General features: G+C 39.9%; 1 protein-coding gene across 1 annotated transcript; it reads left to right on the top strand.

The window, feature by feature from the left end:
* Positions 1-11,172: 11,172 nt before the first annotated feature.
* On the top strand, positions 11,173-12,947 carry LOC135698543 (uncharacterized). Its single transcript, XM_065218570.1, has 2 exons — positions 11,173-11,220; positions 11,817-12,947. Exons 1-2 carry the CDS (start codon positions 11,173-11,175, stop codon positions 12,939-12,941), a joined length of 1,173 nt encoding a protein of 390 aa, XP_065074642.1. The 3' UTR covers positions 12,942-12,947.
* Positions 12,948-27,438: the final 14,491 nt, after the last annotated feature.

Genomic DNA, 27,438 nt, shown 5'->3' with positions numbered 1-27,438 from the left:
TGAATTTTTAAGAATCCAAATAGTTGTAGAGTGGATAACAAATTTTTTATATCTCTTATACAATTATTTTAGTATCGTTAAATGTAAATTACACAATCAGCGCTGTAAAATATAAATATCAATAGCTACCAAATGCTGAATTTCACTAGTCACCTGATGTCAGCATCAGTTCACACAGTTAGAATATGAAAATCATTCGCCTCAATGTCAGTGCGCAAATGACATTGACAGCGTAAAGCGACCACTGATATTCAAAGTTCAGCCGCAAATTTTTATTATTTACGCCAGCTGTATTAAAAAGAAATGCAATGGTTTTACAAAAAAAGTTGATTTATTGAGATAAAAGTAAGATTTTCAACTTTTCCTTAGTGATATTCATGTGGATAGCAATGTCAAATACGTACCGCGTGATATCATGCTTAAGGGGGTATTCCCGATCTTTTTTTTTTTCAAAAAATCAAATTTTTTTTTTCACGTTTTTTTGTTTTTAGACTATATACTTTCATCCCCCCAAGCCGTTTTCCGATCAGCGAATTCGGTGTCCAGGCATAGCTGACTAATGGTAAGAACCCCCAAATGGTTTTAACTAAAGTCAAAACTTTAAACGCGTTTTTCTCGAAACCACATTTTTTTTATCGGGCGAAGATTTTTCTCAGAAACTATAAGAGATATTGACTTGAATCTTTGCGCATTTTGTTCCTTATTAAATTCTCATTAAATTAACATTTAACATTGTTTGAAGCACCTTAAAGCTGCAAAAAAGCGGGCTAAAAATCGCCTGTTTTTTCATATGGCCGCCATTTTGTTAATTTGCAAGATTTTTTGCTGCCAACGGGAGAAGCTCCAGAGAATCTTATGCAGATTATTAATTTCATCACGAAATCTGATTCAGATGAAGCCGTTCCAGAGAAAAGTCTTCGCCCGTCCAGGCGTTTGCGGCGAACAGGGGTCTGTTTGCCGCCATTTTGTGACGTCAATAATGTCTTTTTTTATGTCGAAAAAAATTTATTTGTAAACTTTAATGTTCAATAAACAAGAATCCCAAAGAGTTAGGCGCATTACTATTCATTTTCCTTGAAAAAAAATTAATTGAAAAACAGGCCGAAAAAAGGCAAAAGATTGGGAATACCCCCTTAATACGTATACAGTGTCGGAAGTGAAATTCAGTGCTAGAGCAATATCTTTCATAAATTGACATTGTTGACAGCACGCAACACTGTACACAATTGTGCAATTCATTTACTCTATTATGTGTGAATTACCACACAGTGCACAGTGGGCAAAAATTTAGTATTCACTCAGCTGTCGACTGAAATAGACCACTCTCGATGTGTGTCACGCGATCGTATGTTTACTCGGCAGCAATAATTGTGTAGTTCTCCTCATTGTTATTCATCAGCAGTTCGTTCGGTCGATGCGTCGTCGACTTTGGAAAGCAACCGTTTCGTGATGAGTGTGCGAGTGCTTACCAAGTTTTGCGTCCATTGCTACAATGGAAGCACTATGCCTCCCCGTTGGTGATACTGCCATACAATGAAACCACTGGAAGCGGCTCCCGTTCTGATGGAGGAGGCTTATTGGATAGCGGAAGATAAAGTGTTTATTGTGTTGTACATTTTGACTATAGTTTAAAGATGTATTGTAGAGTAAACAAGAATCCTCGGCTCTGTAAAGTTTGTTCCATTGAGCCTTATCAAATAAATTAATACACAACAGTAACAAAAATCGCGAATAAATTGACAAACAGTTTCAGTCAACATGTTATACATATTCTTAAAGAAAAAACTCATCTGAATCAATTGGTGGTAGTCTCATTGGCCAGATAGTGGGCCGGGATGAAGCCGAGTTCCCAGTTAAATATGAAATGCCACAACACGCTTTTTTTTTCCTAGTCCAAGGCTTAAAGTATTTGATGCAGTTCAAGGTTTCAAAAGTTTTCGAAGCCTCAGATTGTTTAATATATTTTGAGAAACATAATAATACAAAATTTCAAATATAATTAAACCGACGGCTATTAACCTGAATTGAGAAAAGTAAAAGATTGATCGAAGTTATTGTTTATGAAATCTGTTACTTGACATAATAACTAATCATATCTATAGAATCGTGAGACTACAGAAATTTTTTAATATTCGGGTGCTGTAAATTTAAAATTTTTAACTTATTGAAACAAATTTCAATGCAAGGAATAACACCCAAGTATTAAAAAAAACTTATTTCAAACTTGATGAATTGTTATTCTTTGATTCTACCAATAAGAGACATATTTAAGGTGTCATACTTTAAAAACTTCAAAATCCTAGATTTAGAAAATAAAGAATCTGGTTAAAATTCTCATGAACATTGACAAATGTACGTGGTTCTGACATTTAAAAGCATATTTAAGAGTATTTCGATGATGATTTCAATTAAATTTTGTTGAGAAGATGATATAAATCGAACAAAATTTAATGAAATTTCAGATGAAAAATCAAAGCAAATTGTTAAATTTAGAGGAGAAACTAAGGGAACAGAATTCTGATGATAATTCTACGAAAATTTTGAAGAGAGCTCCAAGTAAATTGATCATATTGTCCAGCAGTTTTAGGACAACCTTCACCCCTTATTTTTAAGAAAATTTCTCGAGGTTCACAGAAGAAGAAAAAGTTTCAAAATAATGTTCCATAGCAATGTTGAAACGGTAGGAAACGTTAAAACGACTCGTAACGTTTATAATTTGATTGCCAGGATACACAACGGGGGAGATTCAAAACAAGCAAAAGCGCAGAAAATGAACATCCAGAAGCATTTCCAATCACCATTTCATTAAAATATGTAAATAACACAAAAAATCCCCACAACCAAAGAGCACCTGAAGATGAACTCATAGCTCGATTCATGTGCGGACCATATGTCCACAAGACAAGAAGAATCGCACCTAGCAAAGCTTCCGTTTCATTTGTCAACATTATTGGCCGTAGCCTACCTCCATGCCGTGGTCAGTGTGGTGCACATCATACATCACACACTTCATGATCAATTAGATATAAATAAGGCCCCCGGCATAACGATCATCTTAGTACCAAAGCGGCAATTGGACAGTACACCGACCCAGGGAATCATCATAAATCACCACCGTCAGGGAGCTGAGCAGGTGCACGGCATACAAGAGCACGTGTGTGCATCGGCCAGAGGGGTGATAGGAATCGAAGAAATTGGCATATCGACCGAGAACGAGAAAATCAGCTGAAGTTTCAACTGTTTGTGGGTGGTGCTAAATCTGATCTTGCACGGCTGCTGCGAGAATCACGAGTTGTGAGAAAAGCAAACACAAAGTGTTAAGGAGAGGTCAGGTATTATAAAATACGCTACCACCCTTGGAGAGACTGAAAGTGAAACTTGAAAGTGATATTTGATAACTTGGCGAAGGTGTGCACGGTGTAACCATGGTGAGTGTGTTAGTGACATTTTCCACCAGCTGTGAGAGGGGGTAAACTGTGTCGTGAAAATGATATTTGCTATGATTGATTGCATCAAATGGAGACGTGAAGAACCATTTGACACATGTAGGATGATTCCTGCATATTTTATTTAAATATGTATATGAGCATTCTGCTTACACAGAGGGTGGTCATGATTAGGGTTTTCATTACCGAGTTTATTTTCAAAAACCGGTTTATCGGTATTGTGAAATTTAGCACTGGTAAAACTGATAAAAATCCGGTAATGGCCAAATTGTATCATATATGAAAAATGCTACTCAAAATCAGAAAGTATGCAGTATTCCAATCATTAGTTATGCAATCAAAATGATTGAGTACACATAGCATATCCCAAGTAACCAACAATCCCGCGTATTGCCCTTTTTGCGATATAAGGTTGATATGTGATAAGCGGACTTTTCAGTTAGGAGCTAGTTGGATCTTAGCATAATAATCATGAGGTTCGAAGAGAAACGTTAGAAGATGTAACTTTGAGAAGAAAGATTAATTGATGATTCCCTGGGTAAGGTATCACTATGACGCAGGATTATGCAACAATACCCTGGTGCTAATGTTTAAGTTCGTCCTACAATGTGAGATCTGGTTTTGAAACAAAACACGTACCGTAAGAACGACTAAGCAAGATTGAAGCCACACCTGAAATAATTACGATGCGATGTAATAATTGATGTTTTCAAAACTGCCAACAGTCAATGAAAAGCAGTCTTGCATGAAAAGATTTAAACTTGGCAATTCAAGCTTTAATTTGAAAAGCTCGAAATGATTGAATTAGCATCATAAAGACATTAAGCAAATTATTGAAAATTTGGCAGCTTAGATGATCTAGGTAGCAAATAATGCGTGAAAAGAGTAAATGTCTAGGATGAGAGAGGAATGGATTCAAAACAATCTGCCTTGACAACATAGGTGGTTTCTAGCAATGAAAACAAGGTAAGTACATACGACTGTTGCTGTTTTTATGGACCTGAAACGTGCTTTTGAAGCAATTTATAGGCCCTTATTGTTAAGTAGAGGAGAACGGTACATAACGCACCCCCGGGGTAAGACGCACCTTTTCATTTTATTTCGAGTTATTCTTGGAATTTTTAATCCAATTCTAGGATTTATCATGCAGGATTTTGAGTTCAGATGCTATTCTAGAAGTGCTGCTTGATAATACAACAAAACAGTTACGTAAAAGCCATGAAAAACACAAATGAAAATCAGCTGGTGCGTTCTGCCCAGGGGGTGCGTTGTATACCATTGTCCCCTACAAACAATCAAGTGCTTTGGAATTTCGGGTTCTGCATATTTAATGGATTGAAAGCTATTTATCTGACAGAACTCAATGGACTGTTTTTAATTATTCTATTTCTAGTCCCGTGGGGAAAAGCCTTGAAAAGCCCCAGGAAAGTGTATTATGGCCCCTTATATTTATTATATATATTAATGACTTGCGACGTGTTTTACGATTTTGTGACATTGATCTTTTTGCAGATGATACTGTGTTATTCTTGGCAGTTAAGTATTCATAAGTTGCCGTCTCACACTTGAATGAAGATTTGCTATCTCTAAGTAGATGGTTGAAGTGCAAGCAGTTGAAATTGAAGACAAGTAAAACTAAATTCATGGTAATTTCACGGAATCGAGTAAATGATAACAGATCTGTTTTAATTGATGATGAGACTGTTGATCGCGTTCGGGAGATTAAATATCTTGGCGTGATTGTTAATGACAAACTTAAGTTCAACTCTCACATTGACGATGTCATCAAGAAGATTGCCTAGAAGTATAGAATTCTATGTCTACTGAAATATGATTTAACTATAGCCAGTTAAATACAGCTATACAAATTAATCATCTCTCCTCATCTGGACTTTTGTTCTTCTATTTTTTTCTGACCTATGAAACACAAATATCGATATTACACCGCTTGCAGAATAAAATAATGCGTTTGATTTTGCGATGTAATAGATTCACTTCCTCAACTTTGATGCTGGACGCTTAACAAGGGTTCTTGGTAAAGCAAGGAATACTATATGTGACTATGGTGTTCATTATAAAAGTAGTTAACGGTTTGCTGCCTCGATATTTGTGTGATCGAATTGAAAGGAGAAGCGATTTTCATAGATATTTATTTATTTTATTTATGACTTAACTTCAACAGGCGTCATTGGCCCTAATGATGTAACCTAAACTAAACATGAAAAGCACTAAAACTAAACATCAATAAATGAATAGTCATCTCGTAAAAAAATGAAAATTGCTAGCCAAATAGTGCGGAGACCCTATTGAAGAGTATCTGTAAACTACCGATTGCGCTGAAAATAATTGGTTCGCTGTATGGGCGAATTGAATTATTCCATAGGGCTCTGGGTTGAACATTGATGTCCATTTGCTCAAGGAGAACATGGCAATCGGTGCGCAATATCTGCAATTAGCAATGCCCTTGCTGTATCTCTTCGGACCGACAGGGGCTCCAGATGGATCAATTGCAAACGGCTTTCGTAGCTAGGCAATCGGAAAGGATCCGTCCACGGCAGTTTACGTAGCGCATACCTCAGTAACCGTCGCTGAACAGACTCAACTCTTCCAACACCGTTGTTGTAGTAAAGAGTCCAAACAACCGAGTAGTATTCTAATATGGAGCGAGACAAGAAGCAGTACAACGATTTAAGGCAGTAGATATCCGTGAAGTCTTTGGCAATCTTGAAGATAAACCCTAGAATTCTGGAAGCTTTGTCAACGACATACGAGTTGTGCTGCTTGAAAGAGAGTTGTGTATCCAGAATCACACCTAGGTCCTTAATTTGGCTGACGCGCTCAATTTCAGTGCCTAACAAAACATACTTGAACATAATAGTCTCTTTTTTGCGTGAAAAAGAGATAACCGAGCATTTGGACGGGTTAACCTCCATTCGATTCACACTACACCAATCACCAAAAACATTCAGCTGACTTTAAAGGAAACAACAGTCTTCAATTGAGTGAATTCGAAGGAAGAGTTTAAGGTCATCTGCGTGAGTTAATCGTGGTCCCTCAATTGCCAGATTCACGTCATTGAAATAAATCAGGAAAATCAGTGATCCCAGGTGACTACCCTGGAGTATACCGGACGTGGTAGCGAACATACGGAACTGGTGATCACCAATGATAACAGTAAGATAGCGATCGGTGAGGTACGACTGAAACCATAGCAAAAGACAGCCGTGGATACCAAGCCTGTCCACTTTTGCGATTGATCTGCGGTGATTCAATTTATCGAAGGCTGCAGATAAGTCAGTATAAATGACATCCGTCTGAGCACGATCCAACATACACTCTCTCCCGAAGAGCGCAAGTAATACGTACCGCGTAAATCGAATTTGCGTAAATGGATTGCACGTAGCATATGAGATTTGACTTAATAGGGACCAAAATGGAATATCTCGCGATCCTGGACATGTAGAAGTTTACTGTCCTGGGCGAAGTTGTTCATTGGATCAAGACCTAATGGTTGGTCGGAATTTTCTCACCAGCGGTGCTAGTGTGCTTGAGTTTATGATTTCCTTGTTTGTGTTATATCTTGAAATCCTTGCCATTTTGAAAGTTGCTGCCTTTGGCGAAGTTGTTCATTAGATCAAGACCTAATGATGATGGACAGAAGTTCGAAATTCTCTCACTACGCGGCACTAGTGAACTTAAATTTGTGATTTCCTTGTTTATGTTATAACTTGAAATCCTTGCCATCTAGAAAGTTGCTGTCTTCGGGGAAGTTGTTCAGTAGATCAATACCTAATGGTTGATGGACAAAATTTAGGAATTTTCTCATTACGCGACGCTAGTGTGCATGTAAAAGTGATTTCCTTGTTTTTGTCGATACCATAAAATTCTTTCCATTTAGCCTTCGGCAAAGTTGTTCAGTAGATCATGACCTAATGGTTGGTGGACAGAATTTCGATATTTTCTCACAACGTGACGCTAGTGTAAATGTATTGATGATTTCCTATTTTACGTGAAATCTTGAAATCCTTTCCATCTAGGAAGTTGCTGTCTTCGGATAAGTAGTTCAGTGGATCTAGTCCTAATGGTTGTTGGACAGAAGTTCGAAATTTTCTCACTACGCGGTGCTAGTGGACTTGAATTTGAGATTTCCTAGTTTGTGTCGTATCTTGAAATCCTTGCCATCTAGGAAGTTGTTGTCTTCGGCAAAGTTTTTCAATGGACCAAAACCTTATTGTTGGTGGAAAGAAGCTCGGGATTTTTTCACTATGCAGCGCAAGTATGCTTGAATTTGTGATTTCTTTTTTATGTGATATCTTGAAATCCTTCCCATCTAGGAAGTTGCTCATAGTTGTTCATAGCATCAAGACCAAATGGTTGGTATACAGAAGTTCAGAATTTTCTAACTACGTGGTGCTAGCGTGTTTGAACTTTGAGCTTGACAGACAGCAATAAACTCATGCATGAGATATGAGTTTTTAAGTTTTACCAAACACAGGTTAAAAACACATGAATCTGGAAGAAGCTATCCGGACAATATCAGTTTAAATCGACAACAACGATGCGACGAAGAGACTGATAGTTTTCTTTTTTTTCTGTTGAAGTCGAACAGTTTCGCAGCATTCTACACCTCAATCGGCATATACAAACAAATTTTCAATTCGAGAATGAGCATGCATAAAGGCGTATATGAGATGATCGATACCCAATTCACCCAATTTGGTCAAAACTTAACCTACCCAAATATGAGTAAACTGTGTTGGGAGTGGACAAATGAACAACGTCGAAGGGATTCATGGTAATGGTGTTCATTTATCAACTTGTCACTCCCAACACAGTTTACCCATTTTTGGGTAGGTTCAGTTTTGACCGATCTGGGTGGATTCTATTCAAATAAGGGTAGTTTTGAAATAGCGTGCAGGTGACAGAGTGCCGGTGAAAGGAATGGAATGCCAAATTGAAGCTTTGTTTCAGCTTGAAAATCGACGATACATTCATTGAAAGGATTTAGCCAAAGCAAAACGAAACTTGATTCCAAAAAGTAGAGCCTGTATCCAGGGTGCCTTCCATTCATTTTGACTAAAAAAATGTTTTATGAAATTATAGAATAATAGGATATTATGATGATATTTTGTATGTGTAAGTAATAAGAAAAAATTGTAAAGTTTGTGTTTCACACATCAAACCAGCAAATTTAGCTTTTACAGAGTCACAATGAGCGTTTTTCTGATCGCCTCTTCGCGAAGAGTGAAGAGCGAAGAGTGGGTGAGATAAATTACAAAATCGCTTATTGCGACTCTCATGTGGCAAAATTGGCAGGTATTATGTGTTAAACACAAACTTAACAATTTTTTCTTGTTGTTTACATAATCAAAATATTTTCATTATCTCTTATTATTCCATAATTTCTTAAAACATTTTTTTTAGTCAAAATGAATGGAAGGCACCCTGCCTGTATCTGTAAGAAGCAGCAAGAGGAGGCAAAATTTGTGTATTACTCATAAAACCTGTCGATTCAGCTTCCAGAGTTTTGTTTTATGTGCCATACACAAACTTTACCTCATCTTCTTGCATCTTACCAAGGGCGCAGCAAAGTTTCGATCTAGGGAGGGGTGAAAAAAATGTCTATGGAAAATTTGGCCAAATGCCATTTCACCGAACGCCATTTCCCCGACAGCCTTTGTGTTGCTATATTTCACCCCCCCCCCTCCTGCCCTTTCTGGCTTCGCCTATGCATCGTACCTATAAAACATTTTATTATAATATCTCATAGTTTCATAATTTCAAAAAGTAGCATTTTAGCTGTAATGAGCGTTTACAAGCTTGCCGGAGACGAACCAGCCCAGGGCTGAAATTCTCCTTAATAAAGATAAAAAAAATTCAAGCCTACTTTCAACTGTACAAACAGTACTAATTTCACCCATAGAAAATAACCATAAGAAGAGCATAGCCTCCAGTTGGGGTTAATATCATCCCAACCTTATCGAATAAGGATGCACCATTTCTAATATCTTTCGTGGACGGTACACTTTTATTAGGATTACTAGCCCAAGCTATTTTATAAAAAAAATAATGATCGTATAATAATGTCATAGTCACCGCAATGTGTAACACAAAAAGCAATTTGAGAAGCAAGCTGTTTTAGATCAAAATAGTATTTAAAAAACTGTCTTTGGTCATTTTCTATCAAACTTACTGAATAGTTATTATCCTTAGAAGAATATTAAACCGTAAGATTGTGTGATTTATTTAATTTAATAATGTAGATTATTAAAGTATACAAGCATTAACGTAAGCCTTGCAATTACTCTAATTTATATTCAGCTATTGTATTTTTAGCGCATGAGTCTTCTTTGGTGAAAATGGGCAATAAAATATGGTTTGTGTTTTCTTGATTCAAGCTCAATAAAAAAGAAAAAAATAGCAATATGCTGTAAATCTAATTAAGCATAGCCCGCACTTTATCTCTAAGTTTCGAACGGGTTTATCCACAAAATGGAATGTTCTACAACATATGACTTCTAAATTTATTTAATTATCAAAACATCCCATTGGATTTGATAAAAAGTCAGAAATAGTTTATATTTAACTAAAAATATAACACTCCGTCTGGATTTCAAATTTTTCGCCATACGCATGAAGGCAATAATGGAATGGAAAAATGAATTTGCTTGAAGTGCTTCTTTTGTTTTTGAGAACAAACAACAACAACAACAAAGCATGCTTTGCACTATTAAAGGCTTTGTGTTGTAACTTTTGAGCTGGACAATTCAAATGGTCCTATTTGCTTTGATCCATTCTCTTCGTCGACTTTCTCTTTTGATAACCACTGCTATTCAAACAGTTTCCGCTATTTTTACCACATATTTTGATAAAGAAGATTCTTATCTAGCATCCAAACGTCAAATACAACAGGGAGGGTTTTGGGGCTGAGCTATTAACGAAATAGCAAATCGATGAAGAGAATCGATCAATGCAGATAGGACCTTTTTAAATGTTTATCTAGAAGTATCAAGCCAAACGTATAATTGAAGCGTTAACGCCGAAATCATACGCTCAAAAAATTCATCGCATATCTAATGGATGAACTCCATGTGAATTTCACATAGCTTTCCTGTGATCACATAGCAGCAAATCCCAACACAAAATCGCATGAATATTATGAGGCCGATGAAATTCATATGAAAAATCAAATAACATTAATGTGATCGCATAAATGTTATGTAACATTTGGATGAATTCCATAAATTTTGATTTTGGTTAAAAATCGTGTGCTTTTCGAATGGAAGCTACATGAAAACTATTTTCGGTGTAGATATATTTGATGTTTTATGCTTGATGGGACGAAAGTGGTCGATTAGGCCAAGGTAATTTTTTACACTAATTTAGAGTGATTATGAAAACTTAAACTATGTATTTGTACGGATTTTACTTTTTTAGAACAATAAAACAAGATTTTGAAAAATTTAAGGAAAATGAAAAATTAGCAAATTTTCTTATTTTAACTCCTATAATTGAGCTGCAATACCCATCAACTAGTTTTACTGAAACATAAAGCAATAGCAAGTCAAATATACCGCTCAAGATTTCACCATTTTTCGCAAACCAACATCCATCAAATGAAGACCTCAACAAGCAAAATCACACAATTACCTATGCAGCTTAATATTGCATCGAACGAAACAATCTGTCACCTTCTCCCTCACCTACGTCGACAGCTATACTAAAGATGGAGGTGAACGCTAAAATCTGCTCACCTTGCCACAGCAAAGCGACGGTAGTGTAGCTGATTTACCTGCGAAGTGGTTTTAAATCGATTTCGTACGCCCAGTATCATCATCTGCATGTCATTAAAGGAATACAATCTGAGCATTTGTGTGAACAGGTTTCTTCGCCCAATCCAAACAGCGGCTAGCAAATGAGACTGTTCACTGAAGCCTAATATGCGACTGAGTCTAATCGATCATATCTGCTTCCTCAATTAGCAGAATGCTTTAGTTGATAAGCTTCTGATAATCGATATGTGATGGTCAATGTCAAAGTCAGATAAATGCATGCAGGGGAGAAGGGACTAAACATTTACATAAGAACTAGTATAATAGCTCTCGCCAGTCGTAATAAAAATTGGTTAGAGCTGATGACGAACATGAAGTGACAAGAGTTTTGCTACCTGGGAATTGATTACATAATCCAACCGACTGATGATCCACTTGATATTTATCCTAGTCATTAGAGTGTCACCGCAATCATCAGTGGTTGGCCTTCACATTTGTTTGGGTAAAATTTTGGCTATTTGTGTAAGGGGTATCGAAGGAGATGTATGAACTTTTGACGTTTTTCGCTAATGTTTGATTATTTGATTATGATTTGCAGAATTTTGCGATACTTCTTGTTCTTGCCCTGGCTGCTATTGCCCGAGCGGAGGAATTCAATGGCTATTTCTATCCGAAGCCAGGCTGCGGACAGCAGGAATCCCAAACAGTTTACATAACACAAACCGTTACGGACTATCAAGTGCAAACGGAAACTCTCCAGGGAGGAATCCATCATGACGAAAGAGTTACGACACAATATTCATCGATCTATGTTACTTCGGCCTATACCGAAACCGTTCCAGTATACCAAACCGTGATCCAAACGAATACTGTTACGGTACCTGCTCCAGCTCAACGAGACCAAACAATCTACAAAACGATCACCTTACCACCAATTGTATTAACCTACGTATCCACTCAAATCCAGGCTACTCCAGTTTACCAAACCGTTCCAGATACACAAACCGTGACTTTACCACCTCAGATTCTTCCAGGTCAAACTATCACCACAACCATTTCGCTACCACCAGTCGTCAGGACATCAACGATCGTTCAAACGTCTGCGGTGCCCGTTGTGTCTACCATTCGTGACACAACCACAATATTTGTTCCACCAGTAACCCTCCCACCACAGGTCATCTACTCCACCGTTGAACTGCCAGCTCAGTACATAACAACAACCTCATACTACACGACCACCGCACCGGTCATCCAAACCATTCAAACCACCATAACTGCCGCTCCGATTATCCAACCAGGACAAACCATTTACTCCACCATCACCCAACCTCCTAAGATCATCTACTCAACCGTCAACCAACCCGGTCCAGCACCAGTCTACCAAACCGTTACCGAAACCCAAACCATTCAACTGCCTGGACAAGGACCTGTGTATCAAACGATCTACGACACCGTGACACTACCAGGTCAGATTCAAACTATTAACAATGTACTGACAATGACCCTTCGCGATGTGCAATACGTCACTGAAACTGTTACCAAAACGCTACCCGGAGGTCAAAACGATGCTCAAATCATCTACTCAACCGTTCAACTGCCAGAAGTAACTGTAACATACTGTGGTCCACAAAATGCCTACCTTCCGCCAGCTGATGGTAACGCCGCTGGACGTGGATACAGTGGATTCGGAGGCTTCAGTCCACGATTTCATCGGTTCTTCTAGTTAAAGGTTTAAAGAGAAAGAGGATTGTGTAAATAATTCTTATATTTCTCATTGCAACACGGGTTAGTATGTGAGAAGCGAAATTTTCTCAATTAACTGTAAATAAATACGAATCTAATAAATTGTGTGTAATTCGAATCGATCGAATGACCTTTATTTGCATTGAAAGAAATCGACAAAAACTCATCCACTGCCATTTTCCAGACAAATGGTTGAATCGCCACTGCTTTAGGACCATTCCCACGGAGGAAACAATACATACAGAGAAAGAGGCCTGTATTCATCGAAGCGACGAACCCTCCAGTCCGAGAGCCAACACGATGAAATTAACTTTTCTCCCACGCGTTTCCTCACAGCCACATCATCTGATCGTCGTGAGTTGTAGATTAATTGTTGCATATTTTAAAGTGCTACACATACAAATAATTCTCAGAAAACATCACGACGAAACGAAACAATCGGTGCAGTGATTCACATTCACTATTTCGGTATCTCAAACCCCCTCGCCCCCCGGGCGAACCGGTCAATGTCAGTAGTGTTAACCAATTCCTAGCCCTACTCGCGCTCACTGGCTTCTACCGAATTTGCTAATGAATCAGATATGGTGATTTGAAGCTAACCTTGAGAATAATTCTGAGAATTTTCACACCAACGGCCCGGATTTGGAATGGATGTTTAGTTTATGCCTTTGCATTATTTCAGCTGCCATGCACCGCTGGCTGCATCAGGATACAGTTAGATGTAGGCTCATGACAAATTGTGCAAATATTTTCATTTTTGAAGCAGCAATTCAACGACGTGATTTATGTACTAGCTGTAATCAACATGATGCACGATTAAATCATGCGAATGATTTTCTAAAACTTATAAGAATGTTAATCCTGTTACAAGATTACATGAACGGTGAGCTGAAAAAAAAGTTAAGGGTTGTGTCCCAAGCACGAGCGTACTATTCACATAGGACTAGATTGATTGTTTTTGTTTGGTTTTTTTTTGTTTTTTGCCTAGTTTGCAAACATTATGGTGCCATTTTGTTAAATCTATGTCCGGTTTTCTATCGCTGATGTATGCCATGAAAGTTGCAAATACGGCGCCGGTGGTGTAGTGGTAAGCGTGATTACCTCTCACCCCAGCAGGCCTGGGTTCAATTACAGTCGGCGCCGCCGGGATGTTCTGAGGCATAACATCTCTGATCACGCCTTCCTTCGGATGGGAAGTAAAGCCGTTGGTCCCCGGTTCATGAGTTGATGGGTCGATAGGTAGGGTCCAGGTGTGGGAGCTGCCTTCCTGGCACGTCGGTAGCATTGGTGCTCAGCACGGAAAACAAGACCGACGGAAAAAACAAACCAAAGGAAAAAAAGTTGCAAATCGTATACCGACAAATCAATACGTTACAAACCAATACATTACATTGGTGTAATCTCCATTTCACAAGCACATGCACAGCACCTGAAACGAAAGATGAAGACAATAACAAAGTTCCAGTTGGGACATAATAAATATGAAGAATAAGAAGAACTTATTAAAATTTCGATTTAAAGAATCATTATTTTATTTGCACTCTTAATTCCTTAAATTCTGAACTAAACTGTGCACCATCCAATAGGTCTTGTACATCTGAACAACTCGGTTAAAGACAGCAAGTCACTTCGTACACTAGTGCCGCCTGGTGAAAAAAAACTTCAACTAAACTGGCCACCATACATACAATAGGTCTATTACACTGAAACCTCCATTTATGAACCAAACCGGGTCACAGTTGTTTAAAAGTCCACTTTGACATGCTTAATTAATAGCACCGTGGAGAGTGGATTTAGAGTTATGACGCCTTGGGAAAAGTTGATTGATATGACATGCTTCATCTTTGGAAGATATTAATTTTGAGATTCATCCACCTGAATGGCTGGCAAATGACTGGGATAATGCGTACCACCGGTACTTCGCGTACTTGCAGGTTATAAAATAGACCCGTCACGCTAGTGAAAGTGGTCCTTAGCCTCTTGCCCAATAACTCCTATCCCTTCCTCTCCGCGGCGCTGGCTGGGGTACGAGTAATCTTAGGGAAGATCGGGTAACCAACCCCGATGGGAGCTTTGGTCGTGTGCTGACAGGGAAGGAGGAGCTGCATCCTTTTCGGAGGATGTGGCTTACAAAACCCGAGCGTCTGTTCTCCATGTTAGGGGCGGCTCAAACAGCGTCTGACTGACATCCAGCGACTGAATAAGAAATGCTTCTCCCCGAAAGCTATACCCAAGATGGCAGTCCCATCACAGCGGATAGGAGACTTTAGGCCAACCACCTACTGTCTCCGAAACCTTCAAATTGTTACAGAAACCTATAATGAAAGATTATGAACTGATTTTATGGCAACGACTTCTAGCGCTAAACAACGGACAAAAAATGGAACATGGAATGTACTGACGCTAGCTCAACAGGATAAACTGGCACAACTCGCCAGTGAGTCTTGCCGTATGAAGCTAGAAATCCTGAGATTAGTGAAGTCCGCTGGCCGAACTTTGAAGAACACAAGCTGCCTTCGGAACAGGTACTTTTATATTCTTGTATGCGAGGTGAAAACGCTCCGCGACATCGTGGAGTTGGCTTTCTGCTTAGCGCCCAAGCACAGGCTGGGCTCATCAAGTGGGAACCTATCAATGAGAGAAAAATCGTTGCCAGATTCAAAACATGGGTCCGAAACCTTACCATAATCCAATGTTATGCGCCAACCAATGCTGCCGAATTGCAGGACAAAGAGAACTTTTACAGTCAACTGAATGCTGTCGTGGATAAGACTCCAAGAGGTGATATCAAGATCTACACAGGCGACTTCAATGCGAAGATCAACTCCGACAACTCGGACTATGAGCACATTATGGGACGCCATGGTCTCGGAGATATGAGCGAGAACGGCGAGCTGCTTGCAGAGTTTTGTGGCAACAACGACATGGTGATCGGAGGTTCGCTCTTCACCCATCGCCCAGTGCATAAAGGCACTTGGGTCTCCCGTGATGGATATACAGAGAACCAAATCGATCACATCTGCATCAGCCGAAAATGGAGACGGAGCCTTCTTGATGTTCGGAATAAACGCAACGCTGACTTCGCGTCTGACCATCATCTTCTGGTCAGCACTCAGAGGAAGGAGTGGATCACCGATGAAACCTGGAGGAAGAACGAGGAGCGGAGAGAAGCAAAAGCCGCGATAGAGCGAGCAAGGACCCGGGGATCCAAGAACGAGCCCCGTCAGTGGTATTCGGCTCTAGAGAGGGAAGTTAGGCGTTCCTTATGTATATGGGACAAGCGAGCGTGGGTGCACTCCCTGGCTGATGAAGGGGAGAAAGCCGCAGCAACTGGCGATATCCGCCTCCTCTAGGATTTTTCACGACGCCTGAGTGGGGCAAGGATGAACCCAAGGATGCCTGTGAAAAACGCGACTGGACTCACCGACCCCACTGACCAGTTGAAACGTTGGTTTGAGCACTTTGAACAACTTCTCGAAGTTTCAACGGTCAACCAACCATCAACATCTCGGCATGATCCACCAAAGGTGAGGCGCGTTACTCGCGTCAACACTGAAGCTCCATCATTGCAGGAGATAGAAGCAGCCATCCGAAGTATGTAGTCCAACAAAGCCCCGGGAGTCGATCGCACACACTTAGATTTTTTCGCCGAGATGGGCACCACCGAGCAGCTCGGCATTTTATTTTGCTGGATTTCAGTGAAAAACTTGCCGAGATTCAGCTAACAAACGGGAATTTTGCCGAAATCTCAGCTAACAAACATATTTTTGCTGAATTTCCAGCAAAATAAAATGCCGAGCTGCTCGGTGGTGCCCTTCTCGGCAAAAAAAATCTAAGTGTGCATATCAGCAGAGATGCTCAAAGCTGACCCCATGCTATCCTCACAAATGTTGCATCAACTATTCGTCAATATCTGGGACACCGTGACTTTGCCGGCCGACTGGATGCAGGGCGTCTTGGTAAAAGTCTCCAAGAAGGGGGATCCAAAGTTCTGTGTAAAGTTATCCTCAATCGGATACAGGAGAAGATCGACGCGACTCTCCGATGACAGCAGGCAGCATTCGGAGCTGGAAGATCCTGTGTGGACCATATTGTCGCGCTCCGCATCATCCTGGAGCAGGTCAATGAGTTCCAAGAGTCCCTGTACTTGGTATTCATTTACTACGAAAAAGTTTTCGACCGACTAAACCACGAAAACTTGTGGGGTGCTCTGAGACGCAAGGGAGTCCCTGATAATATCGTGAACCTCATCGAAGCGCAGTACGAGGCTTTCTCATGCAGAGTGTTGCACAACGGAGCTTTGTCAGACCCGATTCGGGTAATCGCGGGTGTGAGGCAAGGATGTATATTATCACCGCTACTGTTCCTCATCGTAATCGACGAGATCATGGTTGGAGCCGTTGACCGTGTACCGAACCGTGGGTTGCTGTGGCAGCCTATTACCATGGAGCATCTCAACGACTTCGGTTTGGCTGATGATGTTGCGTTAATAGCACAACGGCGCTCTGACATGCAGAGTAAGTCCGACGACCTTGTGGAACGCTCCTCTGAAGCAGGTCTAACATCAACGTCAACAATACCAAATCGTTGGATGTCAACACGGAAAACCGTTCCAATTTCAGGGTAGCTGGGCAGGCAGTGGAGAAAGTCGAAGGCTTCCAATATCTTGGCAGCCAGATAGCGTCGGACGGCGGCACCAAGAGCGACATAGGTGCGCGGATTAAGAAGGCGAAGGCTGCTTTTGCCAGTTTGCGAAATGTATGGAGAGCGAATCAGATCAGTCGACGCACCGAATTTTTAACTCGAACGTGAAGTCTGTGCTGTTATACGCCAGTGAAACAAGGTGTGTATCAGCGGAGAATACTCAGAAGCTGCAGGTGTTTATCAATCGATGCCTGCGGTACATAATTCGTGCTTGGTGGCCCCATAATTGGATCTCAAATTCCGAGCTTCATCGTTTGTGCCATCAGAAGCCGATAGAGACAGAAATTCGTGAACGGAAGTGGAGGTGGGTCGGCAACACACTAAGACGGAGCGAAAACAAAATTTCCAAGCAAGCACTGGACTGGAATCCAGCAGGACATCGCAGCAGAGGCAGACCCAGAGGCTCTCTGACCCACATTTGACTTGGGCACTGGTCAAGGCCAAAATTAGTAATCGCCCAGGATGGATATCTTTCACAAAGGCCCTTTGCACCCCTGGAGGTTAGAGATGAACTAGCCTAAGGCTAAAAATCTCTTAAATAAAGAATTAAAAAAAAAAAACCCTGGAGGTGCGCAGGTTCGTTAAGTAAGTAAGTAATCCCCCTGAAAGTGAGATGTAAAATTTATTTTTCACTATGTCGAGATAGAGGGTTAACATCTACAGAAAAGTTATAGCAAAAATTGTTACAAACAACTTTGCTGAAATATAAAAAGTCGTACGTTTCACCTAAATCAAGATAGAGACGGTTGTTTGAAGATGGACCCCAAGAAACTATTTTCTTATCAAAACACATGTTTTTTTTTTTATTTTAGGTCTTCACTATGTTCTACAAAGTTGTTTGAAAACTTTCTAGAACATACCTGCATAATCTGAATACGATGAGCTATTGAGAAATTTTCTTCAATTTTTCTCATGCTTAGGACTTGTGTATCTTGTGCTCGGAAAAAAAAAATCTGATTTTTTCACTGGGAATGATAGCAAATCACTTTTCATAATACTGGATGAACTCAACAAGTTTGTTCTGGGAAAGTTTGGAGAAATACCAAATATGCAATCTTAAAACGCGTTTTTCTCGGTTTGCTGATTTGTGCTATGGGACGGACTTGCCATGGGTGGCAGTGTGCTCAAAGAAAACACCCGTTGATAGACTATATGGAATTCATGTTCGCATGGTTATATTGTATTTTATACCACGCAGTAAATTCATTCCCATAGTAACTAGCTCCATAAGCAAACTTCTCATTTCTCAGAGCATATAAATTGCAAAAACAGTACATTATTTTTTCAAACGTTTCGCAGACGGTTTTGCCGTCTGCATCAAAAATCTGTCAAATTTATTAAAAATCCTGAGGCATTAAGTTTTGCTCATCACTGTTTTTTTTAATTAAGCAATTGTGAATGCACATCCAGAGCCACATGTGAAAAAGACATACAGGCTTTTTGAAAACAAACCTTTCCAGGCCCTTTCCTCGCCAAACGATGGTCACCCACGCAAACCAACAACATCATCGGGAAGGGGAAAGTTTCCCCTACCCGGTGATGTTGATGGTTTGCGTTTATGTTGGTGGCGAGAAAAGGGTATAAGAAGGCTTGTTTACAAAAAAACTTGTATATGCCCTTTTTACATGTTGGTATTGATATGAAAGAAAGTAACATGAAGAACTGTGCAAGCCAAGCGAAGGAGACAGAGAAACTAATTCAGCCAAAGAAACCAGACAGCGCCAGCGGAGGAAGCTACGAGAGCAGGACTTTCAAGTAAAATGGCATCATCTGGTAGGACTTAATTCCTATTGAATGTTTCAAATTATCGTCAGATCAGAACAAGTGCTAATGATCAATTTTTTTTTTTTTTGAGTTTATGATAAGGTATTCCAGTGTTATGCCATAAGTTTAAATACTATGTCGGATGTAGCTTCTTCTTTCTTCTTCTTCGCATTTCAAGCTTATTGCATATCGCATATTAGCTTATTGCGTGCTCTCAACTTAGTGTTCTAGATGCACTTCCACAGTTATTAATTGAGAGCTTTCGATGCCTGTACCATTTTTGCATTGGTATAATTGTGTGGCAAGTCCAATCATACTTCTATGCCCAGGGAAGTCGAGAAATTTTCCAACCCGAAAAATTCCTAGACCGGACCGGGAATTGAACCCAGCCACCTCCAGCATGGTCTTGCTTTGTAGCTGCGCCTTTACCGACTGAGCTAAGGGAGGTCGGATGTAGCTGCATATATCGAAAAACCTGTGAAAATGACCTCTGACTATTTTCAAAAGCTCTGGACTAAACATGCACGTACTAAGGCTAAGGTTGTCAAGAGTCACGCTGAGTAATTCAGTAAGCCGTTCGCGCTCCCAGAAAACGTTTTGAACTTGCTTCCGTCTACTTCTGAAAATGCGGAAAGTGTGGCAGGACGACAAGTTGTTCCTTTCGACAAATGTTGTGAAACAACGCAGAGGAAGAAAACTGCAGCGGTTTGGAGTAGCTTCCAGCTTAATGAGCTTACATTTGCGATACAGATGAAGTTGAGAGAATCATGTGAGAAAGAGCTGGCGGATATCCTGAAAAACGTTTCTCATGCATGTTCAAAACAATGGAAAGTTGGTTCAATCTTTGAACAACCTTATGCCAGAGTACACAGATCTACAAGCTTTGGCTTTGTTAATCAACACTAACCTGTCAAAGTCGGAATATAAAAAAATACAATCCGGTGCCAGGAAAAGGAATGCAAGTATTTATTCGCCGTACCATCGTGTCCTTGGCAATGACTCCTTGCTGCAAAAATAAACTGCAATGGAAGCGATGACTTCACCACTGTCAGTGATACGGAAGTGGAAATAAACCTTCACTCACTTCTGGACCATACTTCATCACGGATTTTAGATCCGAACGAAAAGAGTCTAAAATTTTTTCGGATGATGAACTACTGGAAATTATACTTACGGTATACAGGATGCCAGCATGGTCATCACCTCATTGGTACCCATTGTAGCACAGTAAAATATTCTTCCAAAACCCTCGTCCATCGTCAACCAAATTATGCAGACATACACCTGTGTTCAATATAATAGCAGTGCATGCCGATTTCCATACAAACTAATAATTGAACTGGTATTATTTTGAACGATTTTACTTAGTGTCTTTCCACAGGTGCTTAAAAAATTTGGTATTTTGTAATCGTAAAATATAACATATTTGTAGTTCTGTGGCGAACGTTTTAGCTCAATTGATCATAAGTTAACAAAGTTACATCAAGTCAAAGTTGACCATTTTGTATGGGAATTGGCTACACTGCTATTATATTGAACAGAACTGTACAAGGATCTAGCTGAAAGCGGAAACGTCTGAGGCTTGATGTCCAATAGAAGGAATATATTGAGGAACAAATTTCATCGCTGTAACACACAATTATTTTGAAAAATAGACGTACAATTCGAATTAAATATTGTATTCTCCTCACTATGGTCGACGGAAAGATTTGTCCGGCGGTTACCGAAACAACATCGCCTCAAAGGTAGAATTTTATTTATATTATTTTTATATTAAAACATTTATATTTATTTTTATATTGAAACATTTAGTTTAAGTATTGTACACACTCAAATTATATTCTTTATATTTTTATCAGGTGCTACATTTGGGACGTTCAGGGGCCGGCAATCGATGTCTGTTGCCATTTTGAAATTCAAGATGGCGGCTCACGGGTTCAGAAAATCGAAAAAATACTGTCAAATACTCCACAATATGGGTATTTTTTTGAATCGGGAAGACATGCAGGGACCGGAAATCGATGTATGATGCCATTTCAAAATTCAAGATGGCCGGTTCCGGTTACATAAAAACAGAAAAAATAGTGTTAAAATATGGGTATATTTGAAATCGGGGTGACGTGACCGGACCGGAAATCCATGCCTGGCACCATTTTGAAATCCGATGTAGTGGCTTCCGGTTAGAGATAAACAAAAAATACTGTTTAATAACCCGCAATATTAGTATTTTTGGAACCGGAGTGACGTGTAGGAACCGGAAATCCATCTATATTCCTTTATTTAACGTCGGTCTCTGTTCCGCAATCTAGTGCCAATCACCGACGGACATCGATTACCATCCATTGAAGGCAATCGAATGTGCAGGAAGGCAGCTTCCACACCTGCGTAGGATATCGCACCCATTCGACACACATGGGTTGGGGCCAACCACCAAGTATCTAGACAGAAAACCTTAGTTTCACGTACCCAATTACAAATTTTAGATGTCTCCACCTTACGTTAACAATGGGGTCAGCCATCGTTGGTGGCACAACTTTCTTTCAAATCAGAAAACATGTTTTTGTTTCACTTCAAGTGGACGCCGAAAGCAAACCAAGAATTAATTTTGAGTGAGACGTATTGCTAATGTTGCATTGTTTTCCTTATATCTTGGAATTAATTCGATTTGAAAAAAAAAACTAACTAAACTGATACTGTTCCGCGGAGAATAAAAAAAAAATATTGGTTTATAGATCAATACACGTCACAATTAAAAAACCTGAATTAATCCACCAGTGGTGTGATCTGATCCTTCCTATTTCTGTAGATTCTGATATTCTCCTTAAAAATGACCCCGATAGCACCACCCTAATAATGTACCAATTACGAACCGTAACCCAAATGGTTTAACCATATCACACATAGTTCGAAAGATAACCTGGAGTGGTTGTTAAGCACTTGTTATGGTTATTTTATAGGTTGGCAGGAACCCGACTTAAAGTGGGCGATTTGGTCCAAGGCACACAGTATTACCACCATTGATATTGTTATTAAATTTTTATGTAATTTGATGCATCACATGATGGGCCGGCGCCGGTGGTGTAGTGGTAAGCGTGACTGCTTTCTAACACCCCAATAGGTCTGGGTTCAATCCCAGCCGAGGCCGGTGGGATTTTTCTGAGGCATAACAATCTCTGGTCACGTCTTCCTTCGGAAGGGAAGTAAAGCCGTTGTACCCAGCCCATGTGTGTTGAATGGGTGCGATATCCTACGCAGCTGTGGAAGCACATTCGATTGACGTCAATGGATGGCAATCGATGTCCGTCGGTGATTGGCACTAGATTGCGGAACAGAGACCGACGTTAAATAAAGGAAAGAAAAAAAAGCATCACATGATGGGTTTTAATTCAAATCTGGTCTGGTTAATTCCCCGGGGGCATCTGGAACATGCCCCGTATTGACCAATGTGGTCTGCGAGGCGAGGCTATGCATAGCTATGGGATCATGATACTTTTCAGTTGGTGGTTTTTGCTTGAAATTCGCATTAGTGGTTACCGAGAAATATGACATAATTCCCAAAATCCATGTTTTTCTGAACTTGTCCCATCCATATCTCCGGAATTAGTAGAACGCTTCTAAATTTGTTCAACAGCATTCAATGTGATCATAATACCTTTTATTTGCTGGTTGTATTGTTTGATCCGGGTATGTGGTTGCCGACAAACACCACTTAGCTCCCGAATTTCGTGATTTTCGGCTCTTGTTCCGTTCATATCTCCGGAACCAGTTAATCGAATGAAACTCTATTGATTAACATTCTATTTATAGAATCATGGTACCTTTCATTTCGTGGTTGTTGCGTTGAATTCGGTAGAGTGGTAGCCGAGAAATACCCTTAAGAGAATTGTGCAACGTGCTCTTACACACACATACACAGACAGACATTTTCCGATCCCGTCAAGTCGAGTGGAAGTCTATTAGAAAAATATCAAAGTTTTTTTTTTAATTAAAAACGTGAGAAAAAAAATAGTTGATTCAAAATAAAACCAATTGTAAATTTACTCCATCATTATTCTATTTGACAGAACTAGAGTACCAGAATTTTCGGGGTACATTGACATCACACTAGAGTTGTCAAATAGCTCCCGGGTGGGGTGGTTGGGACCAACGACTTTACTTCATTTCCGAAGGAAAATGTGACCAGAGATTTTTATGGCTCAGAAAAATCCCACCAACCCCGGCTGGGATTGAACCCATACCCCTTGGGGTGAGAAAACAGTCGCACTTACCACTAAACCATCGGCTACCGGAAACCCATGTCTGACGCCATTTTGAAATCATAGATGGCGGCTTCCGGTTACAGACAAACAGAAAATTACTGTCAAATGCCCAAGACATCGATTTCAGGTCCCTACACGTCTCCCCGATTCCAAAAATACCCATATTGTGGGGTATTTGACAAAATTTACAAGCTTTTCTCTAACCGGAAGCCACCATCTTGGATTTCAAAATGGCGTCAAATATGAATTACTGGTCCCTACAGGTCACTCTGATTCCAAAAATACCCATATTGTGGGGTTTTCACAGTGTTTCTCAGTTTCCCAAAATCGTAAAAAAAACTCGTTGTTTGGAATTTACTTCGCAAAAAAAATCCTCGTGAGGGGCTGTCCATAAACTACGTAGACAGTTCAGGCGGGAGGGTAACAATTATCAACGGCCCTTAATTTTTTGTTTTGTTTTTTTTTTTTTTTTTTGTATGAACGCAGGGGTAGGGGGTCAAAAAAAACTATCCACTAATTAATTTAAATCGTAATCATCGATCACATCACTCACGACAACGAATTTATCGATCTAGCGAAAATAATAGCCCAGCATCCTTTCCATAGGAATTGGAGAGGTGAAGACCCAATTAACATTTTCTGCTTTATAACCCACCTTTTCCAGCATTGTGCTGTAAAGTAACTGAAATAAGCTGCAGATACAGCTACAAGCAGAAGCTAACAAAATATATGTATAATAGTCTCTAATTAAACGTTACTTCACATGAGAATCAAGCGTATATACACTTTTACACCATCGCTGTTTAAGGAACCAATAAATACCTAATAAACGCTGTTTAATCAAAAATTTGATTGAATAAGATCTGTGACAACTCATGTAAGTCAAATAAAATCTTCTCGACATACTTTATACGGGAAACGACCCCGGCGTAGAGGTTAAAATCCTTCGCGTAGGCTAAAGAACGTAAGAATTCTATAAGAAACACTTATGCATGTTAGCTACAAGAAATCGGTATGAATTTCATAGGTTTGCCTTATGAAAAATACTGTTGACAAAAAATAATATATCGGAGCTGACTGCAACCGAACCATGGACTTTGAGATTACGGGGCCCTTATGTTGACCACTCGTCTTTCAACGCTTGGGAAGATGAAATGATTAAAGCAAATAAGAGCAACCTCATTTTTTTTTTTTTTCCTTCGTTTGTTTTTCGTTGATCTTGTTTTCCGTGCTGAACACCAATGCTACCGACGCCAGGGAGGCAGCTCCCGCACCTGGACCCTACCTATCGACCCATCAACTCATGAACCGGGGACCAACGGCTTTACTTCCCTTCCGAAGGAAGGCGTGATCAGAGATGTTATGCCTCAGAACATCCCGGCGGCGCCGACTGGGATTGAACCCAGGCCTGCTGGGGTGAGAGGTAATCACGCTTACCACTACACCACCGGCGCCGCTAAGAGCAACCTCATGTTACCCGACAATCAATCATTCATAAGTCACGCTTTTGAAATTCATGTGTTGTTCATAAGTCGAGTCTTATGAAATTCTTAAGTCTATTTGCCTCAGTGTTACCTCTCACGCCAAAGTCACGAGTTCAAATCTCAACCCCGGAAAAGTCACGAATGACCCAAAAGTGTTAAAGTGACTAAATATAATTAAAAAAAAACTTATACAACATGAAGCAGTTCAATGTTGTGTTGTGGTCAGCGAATCCAAACACATAAAAGCAACCAACGTTACAGAGAAAATGGTTGCTACGACTACCATGGTTGTCATGCATGACAAACTCACTCTGTGAGGACATAGCTTGATCTGAATCGAGAAAAGACATAACAAAAAAATTCCAATTAATGCACGTGTATCATCTTCGGCTTTACTTCGTGAAGCAGCTTGCCAACAATTTGCTCGTTTCCTTCTACCGCCCCGAGTGAGTTGTGTTGCACGGGCTGCTTGTCATGAAAAAGAAGGAAGAAGATTATATCATTATTGCTTTCCACTTCTGACATAGCGTTGTCATTCGGTTCGTTGATCGCTTGTCATTTTGTCATTTGAAGATATTTTTGATTCCTTGGTTGTGGTTGAATAAGTTCTCCAGGCGGCGCCGGCGGTGTAGTGGTAAGCATGATTTCCTCTCAACCCAGCAGGCCTGGGTTCAATCATAGTCAGCGCCGCCGGGATGTTCTGAGACATATAACATCTCTGATCTGAGGGAAGTAAAGCCCTTGGTCCCCGGTTCATGAATTGATGTGTCGATGGTAGGGTCCAGATCTGGGAGCTACTTCCCTGGCGTCGGTAGCATTGGTGCTCAGCTCGGAAAACAATATCGACATAAAACAAATCGAGGCAAAAAAAGTTCTCCAGATTTGTGTGAGCAAAGCCTGAACAAAAGTTACTAATTAAAAATAGTACACGTATTATTAAGCATGTATTTGAATAAAATGAGCAAGAAGTCGTTTCTTCAATAGGCTATTGTTTCTTGGGCAGTCGTAATTATGCAACTCGTTGGACAAACTACGACTCGACCTGACAAAAAACACAAATTCTAATTGGTGCATAAATAGCTATTTCCTCGCTTCAAACCATTCTTAAGTAGTTGAAGATACTAATTGCAAATAACAGACTAAAGTGATACGATAGATGAGAAGATGAAAGTATAGAGTTGATAGTTCCGTTAGAGTAGAGTTTCAAACACAACGTCGGTAAATTGGTGATCATCTCTTTTTGCCAGTGGTGGCCGGGGGGAGAGAGACACCTCTCACCATCCCTCTCCAACGGGGGAATTTGGTAAAGAGAGATGATCAACCCGATTTATACCATCCTCAAAGTTGTCCTTGCTCGCTTTCTACTCTCTATATACAATTTTCACATTGCCGTACTCTAACGGAATGATTGACTCTATACTTTCATCTCCACAGCTATCGTATAAAAATTAAGGGCAATCATCTTTGTCTATTCTTGTACGATAATAATCAGGAAATTCATAAGTTCATTACGCTTCCAAGAAGAATCCTGATGCGAAAATTTACACTCAGGGATTTAATGTACGTCTTTTGTCGCTTAGTCTTTCAACATTTACTCATAGAACCCTGTAGTGGTAACGGAAATTTCCAAATTGCTAATTTCAGGATGTCCTTCCAATTCACGCTTTAATGCCAGTCTCGTGCTAGACGAACGAATGGCTAATACAGTCCTCCGACCCTCACGAATAGGTCTACGAAAAAAAAAAATATGTTGATTTCACCACGACGCATGCATTTTTTCCACCGGATTTCTCTTTCCTTCTCTCGTTAGCATGACAATGAACTGATGAATATTCCAATGGGTTATGGAATATTCTTATTGATGGCATAACAAGTGGATGATATGTTTTAACGATTCTTCACAGTGGAACCGGTGTTACGGCTTCTTCTTCTTACTCGCATTTCAAGCTTATTGCTTATCACATATTAGCTTATTACGTGCTCTCAACTTAGTATTCTATACATCCACAGTTAATAATTGAGAGCTTTCGATGCCTGTACCATTTTTGTATTAGTATAATTGTGTGGCAAGTCTAATCACACTCCTATGCCCAGGGAAGTCGACACATTTTCCAACCTGAAAAAATCCTGTAATCGAACCCAGCCACCTCCAGCATGGTCTTGCTTTGTAACAGCGCATTTACCGACTGAGCTAAGGGAGTCCCCTGATGGTGTTACTAATTAACTCTGATTAGAAGATCCCTAGCACAAGCATACATTGCCGGTC

Source organism: Ochlerotatus camptorhynchus, unplaced genomic scaffold (assembly GCF_037179485.1).
Source record: "Ochlerotatus camptorhynchus isolate MF236.1 unplaced genomic scaffold, CSIRO-AGI_Acam_v1.1 ptg000089l, whole genome shotgun sequence".
NCBI lineage: Eukaryota > Metazoa > Arthropoda > Insecta > Diptera > Culicidae > Ochlerotatus > Ochlerotatus camptorhynchus.
Note: the sequence above shows the minus strand (reverse complement) of the source record. Positions and strands in the feature narration are given on the sequence as shown.